Source organism: Psammomys obesus, unplaced genomic scaffold, assembly GCF_907164565.1.
Source record: "Psammomys obesus unplaced genomic scaffold, mPsaObe1.curated_primary_1811, whole genome shotgun sequence".
NCBI lineage: Eukaryota > Metazoa > Chordata > Mammalia > Rodentia > Muridae > Psammomys > Psammomys obesus.
Window position 1 is genome coordinate 2,207 of NW_026592506.1, and position 9,512 is coordinate 11,718.

Sequence of the window (9,512 nt, forward strand, 5' to 3'; positions counted from 1 at the left end):
ACTATCATATGACTCGGCTAAAGCACTCATTGATATATATGTAAAGGACTCTATATCTTACTACTGACATGCTTGCACATCTATGTTTACTGCTATACTATGTACAATGGCTCAGAAATAGAATCAGCTTAGATATCCACAAAGCTTAATACTGGTTATTTTGCAAGTCGATTAAAAATGTAATTCAAAAAATTTAACATAGGTAGCTTACATGGGTAGGTAATTTATTCCCTAGAAGCAAGACGTTGTTCAACAATATTCCCAGTGTGGTTCCCTCCCTTCCTGCTCTCTCACTAGGGGAAAATCTCAAGGCTTTCTGCATGCTAGGTAATAAGATCAAAATAGCTGCGAGTTAGAATCTTTAGTGAGCATAGACACTGAGAAGCATATGTTTTATTATGTAACACCTTTTGCCCACTTTTTAAAGTTCTTCTATTATAACTTGAGAACAAGAACAGGCACATGTATTTTAATATGTGTACTCTATTATTATGCATGTATACAAATTAAATAATATTAAGCCTTTTAACAACATTTACCTTTGTGTATTCTTCCATTTCATGTTCAAACATTGCATTAAAAACCGGGGATCGAGCTATAACAAGAATAAGCATCATTATTTTATGCACAAACTTAAGTTTAGAATCTTATATTATCCAAAGGAGAAGGTACAAGGTACCTGCAAGCACAGACTTATGAGCTTTGAATTCTTTTCCTTTCACAAAAAAGCAGCAATCTGTAAATCTTGTGTTTTCCCAGAGATTACCTAAATCTTCTGCTAGTCGACATTCGGGCACCTTCAAAGTGTTTGTATTAGTATATCCTGACACATTTACTGAATCTTGGACTACACTCACCTAATAAAGAAGACAACAAGGAAAACATTTTCATATAGCATTATCAATAATTATGTGTCCTTTAATTACTATGTGTTCCTTTAATTTTTTAAGATATCCTGATTAATTCAATGTACCTAGTACTCCCAAATCCTAATACCCTCAAAATAAATTTAATCATATAAGTGAAAGAAATAGCAAAGGGAAAATTAATAATAACCTAATTCTTCAGTAGTAACATTATATGTAAATAAATGACTTATCAATATTATAATCACAAAATTATTTCTTGCTAGAATCTCTACAATATCATCAGATTTGAAGAGTTGACAATTTGTGGACTTTTTGTTTTTCACTTTTACTTCATACCTAATAACATTTCATTTTTATTATACATGCGACTTTTATAGTTTTCAAAGACATCAAACTATTATCATTTAAAAATTGGAAAGTTGGGGCTCGAGTAATGCCTCACAAGAGGCATTAAGAGCACTGTCTGCCTTTCCTGAGACCTGGGTTGATTTTCAGCACTGACATGGCAGCTCTCAACCATCTGTAACTCCATGGGATCTAACACCCTTTTCTGGCTTCCCTGGGCATCAGACAGTCCATTGGTGCAGAGACGTAGATGCAAAACACCCACACACATAATAAAATATAAGAAATATACAAAGAAAACTGCGAACTTTATTATTCCTACACATCTCAACACTAGTAGAACTGATTTAGAATTGATTTAAAATTGATTTTAATTTTTAAGTAAAAAATTTCCACTGTTCACAATATTTTATGTAAAGTCAAAAGAGAGTTCAATACAAATGTACTTTAATACTTTATTTATCTGTGAAATACTAAGTAAGAATTGGAATAACTGTGACATTGCTTTTATGCAGATTCCCCATTAAAAACCATTGTTTACAGAATCAAATTTTATATACTTCATAAGATTTTTACAAGAAAGCCTCCATTATATTATATTGGAAATTTCATATTACAATGAACAACAGCAAAAAAGAACTACTTCAACTAACAAAGCAAATAGGAGCAGATGAACAATTTTTAAAAATTAAATTACATGTGCTACATTAGTTATATTTCTGAGTGCTAAATATTGGGAACATTTGTTACAAAGCAATAGACCACTGAATTCATTTCTTAAAAATACACTTTGAGGGTACACACTGGGCTTGGAAGATGGCTTAGCTGGCAAACTGCCTACTATGCAAATATGAGGACCTGAATTTGATCTCCAGGACCCATGTTGAAAAAAATAATTTACAGCAGGAAGTGTAATCTTAACACTAGGCAGGCAGTACTTGTTGGCCAGCCAGCCAAATGAGGAAGCACCAGTTCAGTATGGGGCCCTTACTAAACTCAAAAGTAAAACAAACCAAAACACCAAGCAAAAAACATGTACTACAACAAACCATGCAGAAAATGAACATACATAACAGATAAACTGGAGCAAACTAGTGGCCCGCAAATACATGACCTTGTGTAAAAGGTTTAAAGACCTGATGTACTAGTATGCAGAAATACGTGTTTCATAAATTAGTGGACAGTTCCAAGAAAAAGCTAGGTAAGATTTAGATTAGAACTCTATGTGGCATAGAGGTCACTGATCCATTCACCCTATCTTACAGGCAGTTCAAAGTAGTATAATGAGAAGATAAATTAAGCAATATAAACCCCACTGCTAGTATGTATCAAAAATGTTCTTCATATATCTCTAGATTCCTAAGCTCTTTGTACTACGTGCTATCTTTAATATGTAAAATTATCTTATAACAATTATGATTAATATCTATTACCTTTAACCATTATAAACCAAAGTATTTATTACAATAATCTTTTGAAATGGTTTTCTAAATACTGGAGCCAAAATATTATATACACAAAACCACTAATAAAAGTTTCTATCTTAAAACTTGCATCATTAAAATTATCTAAAATTTGCATAACTTCAAAGAGGAAGAAATGCTCCCCTGATCGTTACTTGATTGCCCTATTTTACACAAATGAAATGTGCTGATATAAATAAATATTCTGGGTTTATTTAGCAATCATTTTTAGCACATAATGTATTTAATTGCTTATATTAAGCATTAATCTTGAAATTTTTAGGGAGAACTAGATCTTTTAATTACCTTAATAAATTATATAGTACTAAAATATGATAACATTTGATTTAAGAAATGATTTCTTAAAATCTAGGTGTTATCTCTAATTCAAGAATAATATATTTGTGTGTTTGCACACAGGCATGCATGTGTGTTTGGGTGTGTGTACTACAAGTGCACAAATGTCATACTATCACTGTGGAAGTCAGAGGTTTTGAGGGGTCAGTTCTCCCCTTTTACCTTGTTTCTAAGGTTGAGTCTGTCTTGTTGTTATCATATTATTTCTAGTTAGACCACAGTTTCTGTCTGATTCTCCTGTCTCAGCCTGTCCCTGCCATAGGAGTGCTGGAATTACAGGTGCATGCCAACACATTTGTTTTTTTATGCCTGTGTTCTGCTCATCAGGCATGTGCATGGCAAGCACTTTTACACACTGAATCACCTCCTTGGGCCCCAAGATAATAGATATCACATAAAAACTTGGCAGAACACATACCATCAATCAATCAATAAGAGTAAATAGACATTATCATCACGTTACTGATGCACAGCTACATTCTGTACCAGCAATCATACTTTAAAAACTTGTCTTCCAAAAATGATAAGCTAGGGTCAGATGGAAGGGGGGGAGGACCTCCTCTATCAGTGGACTTGGAAAGGGGCAGGGAGGAGATGAGGGAGGGAGGGTAGGATTGGGAAGGAATGGGGGAGCGGGCTACAGCTGGGATACAAAGTTAATAAACTGTAACTAATATTAAAAATTTTTTTAAGTTAAAAAAAAACTTGTCTTCCTCATGTACCAATCTAGTGCTATCAAAGCAACCACACACTTCATTTCAGATGAAAATTAATAACCTAATTATTGCTGAGAAGTGATGGGTTCTCATTGTTTTGATACCTGAACTTGAAATGATAAAAATATTGAGAACAGGTAATGAACAATGAACATTATGGAACCTAGAGAGAAAATTCAGGAAGAAGGCTGAGATTCTTTGCTGATAAGACAATTCTCTTTTTAAACTGGCTATTGGCTTACCCTAAAAAATATAGCTTAATAGGAAGATGACCATTTGAGGGGTGTAATTGAATGTGCATCTAGCTCACAATCTACTCTTTTGTGGAACTGTAGAACTGGTTCTAACTTTTAAAAACCTGGCCCCTCTAAAACCACCCTAAAAGGAGCTGTTTCTAAAACCACAAAGTCTTACAATGTTGCCACTCTAATCAACTACCTCCTGAACTTCTATCCTCACTCCAAACGCAGAAACTTTACAAAGTCTGGTTTTATGTATCTCCTAGAAAAAGTTAGACAGTAAGAGTTTGGGGCTTTTATGACACCACTTAAAAAAATCTGGTGACAGCAACAGAGTGGTTACCTTTTCATGTCTCACAACTAAGAGTTCAGAAAATAAAACCTATCTTCCACTCATTATCATGAATGTTTTAAACAGACCTTATCAAAAGAATACCTTATCAATAGGGGAATTTTTTTTTAAAGTGTCCTTAGGAAAGAATGAGTTTAGCTTTATGAAAAACTTCTTGTATATTTTAGCTTTACATATTTTTTTTTAATCAAGGAGTGCCATAGATGTGTAGACTACCAAGAATATTTTTTTAAAAAGTAAGGTTCCAAAAGATTAGTGACTCTAACCAGTATTCTATTTCTCCAACTGATTCTCAATTCTTGTTTGTGTATCACTTTGGAGAAAAGCAGAGCTGTTTACACTGTTAGACATCTTCATCTAACTCGAGCCACTTGAGCCACTATAGAGACTGCAAGACTGAGCTATGTCTTGCACAAAAAGGGTAGCAGCCAGCTGCCTTACCTGTCTACAGCACCACTTGCAGTGGAGGGGGAGGTGCCAGTTCTTTAGGGAGGGCAGTGCAATGCTTCCTCCTCTTCTGCAAGCAGTGTTGGAGATGCTGTAGAAGGAAGGGCATCCATGAGAGGAGTGGAAGGCATGATAGAGGGCACAAAGAATGTTGTTTAAAGGTGATTTTTGCTCACCTATGCTAAAGATAGTGTCCAAGAGATAATGTCTGGGCTAGTGAAAAGCACCATTTCCAGATCTAAAAATGGGATCTGATCATTATCAACTTAAAAACATATGTCATTAATACAGTCTATGGGTCACTAGCATGTGTTATTTAGCATATAGATACCAGATAAACGTCAAAACTGCATACCTGGATAATCCTAAAATTAATTTCAGCCTTAATTCTGAATTTATTAATTGTCTAGGTTCCAGTACAAACATCCAGGAAAATATCTATTAACAAACACTACTTCAGCTCTATAATATAGATTATTTTCTAAAACAGGTTCATTCACTAGTCAAAACTATCAGGCTGTTTTTTGTGTTTGTTTGGGTTTTAATAGATTGCTTAAATAACCCTTAAGGACTATTAACCTCTAAGATGACATTAAAAAAAAAAAAACCTAACATTTTCAAATTAAGGTAAATTCTAAAATTCTGGAACAGTATAATGTCTATCTATTTAAAATACTATTTAAATACCTGCTTATTGTAAATAAATGCTTCAGGTTTTTTTTTTTTCCCCCTTGAAATCATGAGAAACAACCAAATAATTACATTTTGACCAAGTGAATTATACAGTTCATTTATGCAAGTAATTCTCTGTGGCCATATTTTAATTACAATTCATCAGTATGATACAAAACAATAACACAGAGTCAGTGATCCTGAAACATTTTATATACTGACTATAGAGACTAAAGCTAATTCAGTAAATGAGAAAGCTATTATATACATCTGTTCACATTAAGTTGCTGAATACATTGATACTTTAAGAAATTCATCAGCCACTTTAAGCCATACCAATAAAATTGTACTAGAAACAACATAACCCTTGAGTTTACTGCAAAAATTGAATCTCATGATTTTCCATGAACAAAACTACCCAAAGATAAAAATGACAGACGCAAACTCAAACCTAAAATCAACACAAGTCACAAGAGCACATTCCTGGCAAAGGAAAACACTCATGCTTTTCAAAATATCATACTTTATGAATATAAATTAAGTATGTTTGCTAAAATATATGCATATCATTAAAATCTCAGATTTGTTTTTCAGGATATTAGCACCAATTAGACTATGTTAATCCAATAGCCTGAAGGACCAGAATGCTTCCCAATGTTTTCCATGTGCTTTTTTATTAAACTGTGAACTGTGAGTAATAAACTTGTAGCAAATTAACCTAAAAAACTGACCATCTATGGCAGAGTTACTCAGAATGAAGAAGATATTAAATGAACACAACAAAAATATACATATCCAGTTTTTAAAATAAGGATTCATTATGTGGTAGGTACAATTCCGAAAACAACTAGAGATATAAAAAATTATGGAACAGCACATTGATTTGTAAGATTAATTTAGATAGCTTTTCTGATAAAGAATTTACAAAGCTAACCTTATAAAATACACCACTTTAATTTTAAACATATACTTAGTATTAACCTAGTTCACACTTTTGCCACAGCACTAAATAAACTATGAAGCTCTTTATTAATAGAAACATACTCACCTCACAGAATAAGGTAAGCTTGTCATCTGGTAAGAGACCGTTAGCTTCATCAAGCAAAAAGTCCCTTCTAATGAATTTTTTAAATCCCCAGTCCTTTCCCTGTACAAATCGATAAGCTCTTTGGCTTTCTGGTGGAAAACAGAGTTAAATAAGACAAGCATTAAATGATAATTTTTTCTTAGTGGTGAAGACATACAGATGTAGAGGACATAACTAGAGTATTCACTATGCTGTATTGTATTAGCACATGTGTAAATGAGGCATCTGAAGACATGTATCAAGGAGAATGAAACCTTCACTGTTTGAATCAAACAAACTTCACCATTGCTAGAGGAAAAGGACACACACAGACACAGACACACATACACACAGTCTCATTTTCCCTCTTACACACAAACACACACACAGAGCAACACAGGCACACACACACACTGCTGCCTGTAAATAAGAAATTCAAAACATGTTGATATTGGTAGTGTAGTTATCACCTAATGTTAAAACTTTGTAAAAAAAATTCTTTCCTGTTTCTTCCCTTAAAACTAAGTGCTCTAACTTTATTAAATTCTTTAGGCACTGCTAGCAAATACATCGTATTGATTTAAGTTTGCTGAATTATAAAGAAAACCTCAAATTGGTGAGAATGCTATAAAGCCCCTTGCCATTCCCAAGATTTTAGATATGATCTCATGAAATAAAGTTTCACAAATGAAAGCCCAAAAGATACTTTTAGTACAATTTGTAACAGATTTTGATAAATATCAAAATGTTTCAAACATAGTAGAGAGTGCTTAATTTTATACTGTAAAATACACAATACTCTCAACAGAAAGCACTTCTTATATATTATTATCTATACAATCAGAGTGGAACTTTAACTGAAATACTCTATTTTAAATGTCACATAATATGGAAATATAAATATTACAAATTATATATGTAATGAAGTTACTTGGTTCTTTGATTAATTTCCAAAAAGTATTTATAATTCAGTATGGCAGTTCATAGACTATTACTGAATAAACACATTATAAATATTCTCTAACATTCTTCTCTTATGAATCTCTGAAGTAAAGAATTTTCACTAGCGTTAAAAGGCTCTGACAAAAAAAAAAAACAAAGAAAGAAAAAATTGATTTTCTTTCATTTACTGTTAGTCCACTATTAAAAAAAAAAATTCTCGTGACAAATTATTATACCATTCTGTCTCCTTTGTGTTGTTCTCCAGCATAAAGCCAAGGGAGACAAGAAATTTTCTTCATGACATGTACCAGGAACTCTATTTTAGCAGCAACTATTTTTTTGAGTGACAAGAAAAACATCACTTAGGACCTGAAGCAGTTAAAATTTAATATTGTTTTAAGTACTTCTATATGTCTACAGAAGCTAAAACTTAGAAAACAACTTTAGCTTGAATGTAAAATGTAAAATTAAACAATGGGTAAAGAGAAATGTTTTGGACTACAGAAATGTAAGGGAGGAAAATAATCCCACATTTTTCTAGGTGAAGCATGTAGATAAAAAGTCTTCCTCCAGTCTGCCAATCACTTACCCATTGCTTTTGTTTCTTCCCTTTTGGCATTCAGAAGCGAGAATTTGAATTTAGCTCGAACCTCACTTTTAGGGCAGCTGACTAGAAGCAAATATAAAGACAAGTAGTCTTTACTTTCATCATCTAATCCCTTTGGGTTTACCCTCAGGCACCTAAAATAAAACAATAGGTCACTTAGAGAAATTTAGTGTTTAACATCAACAAAAAGATAGGCAATATCAAAATCACCTACAAATTAATATCACAATAGCACTTCTCTAATCTCATGATTCCTTATATTTCTCCATTTTATTAGGAATTAATTAATAATTTAATGTTAAATTAAACTAATAACATAGAACTAACAACAAAAATAAACCCAAAGTAACAAACAATATAGGAAAAAGTATAATAATAATGCTTACCATTTCATTTTATCACTTGGGCCAGAAGAAAAAGTTGAGCTCTTTAACACTTCACCCATTTCTTCTCGACAAAAACTGAAGTTATTAATAGTCCACATGTAGGAAAATTTCACTACTTTAACCTAAGAGATAAGAAAGCCACTTTTTATACTCATGACTTAATCTTGTTACAATTCAAAGATTCATTTAAATTTTTCTAGTGATAATGTCACAATGTTTTACAATTTTACAATAATACTTGTTATCACCAGAAAATTTATGCAACAAGCAACAAATGCATTTTAAATGGCATGTACCTGTGTGTAACACCAGCTTTCTGCAACAGGGCTAGTAGACATATCTCCAGGCAGGGGTGGAGTAGGTTCCCGAGACATTGCCACCTTATTACAGTCTTAAGATTCATACAGTATCCCACAAACTTGAATAATTTAGCTACAAAGAAATTACATTTATTGATCAACCTTTGAGAAAATAAGGAGAGAAAATATTTTTCTCTTTTGTAATTTTAATATTTTATTATTATTTACTACAATTTATTCAATTAGTATCCCAGTTGTAGCCCCCTCCCTCATCTCCTCCCAATTCTACCTTCTCTCCCTCTTCTCCCTCATCCCCTACTCCACTGACAGGGGAGGTCCTCCTCCCCTACTATCTGACCATAGCCTATCAGGTCTCATCGGGACTGGCTGCATCTTCTTCCTCTGTGGCCTGACAAGGCGGCCCCCCCAAAGGGGTGGTGATCAAAGAACTGGGCACTGAATTCATGTCTGAGACAATTCTTGTTCCCCTTACTAGTTCCCCACATGGAGGAAAAACATACTAAAATCTATAGTCCTGAAGAAGCTAAAGAACAAGGAGGACCCTACGGAAGATACTTAATCCTCATTTAGAAGGGCAAACAGGATAGATACTGGAATTGGGAGAAGACAGGGAACAGGAGAGGAGAGGAGAAAGAATGTATTTAGAGTTGAGGGAAATTAGTATTAAAATTACATTTTGAAAGAATATATAAGGTATTCAAATAATTTAAGAAATTTTTAGTAAATGAAAC

The 9,512-nt window shown here is 33.1% G+C and overlaps 1 protein-coding gene across 1 annotated transcript; it reads right to left on the minus strand.

Moving 5' to 3' along the window:
* Positions 1–539: 539 nt before the first annotated feature.
* Positions 540–8,853, minus strand: LOC129681472 (speckle-type POZ protein-like; the record flags this gene model as incomplete). Its single annotated transcript, XM_055613383.1, has 6 exons — positions 8,758–8,853; positions 8,462–8,583; positions 8,058–8,209; positions 6,509–6,636; positions 680–857; positions 540–595 (listed from the first exon to the last, which is right to left on the minus strand). Coding segments are annotated over exons 1-6 (714 nt in total), but the record flags the coding sequence as incomplete, so codon positions are not given.
* Between the last annotated feature and the right edge of the window lie 659 nt (positions 8,854–9,512).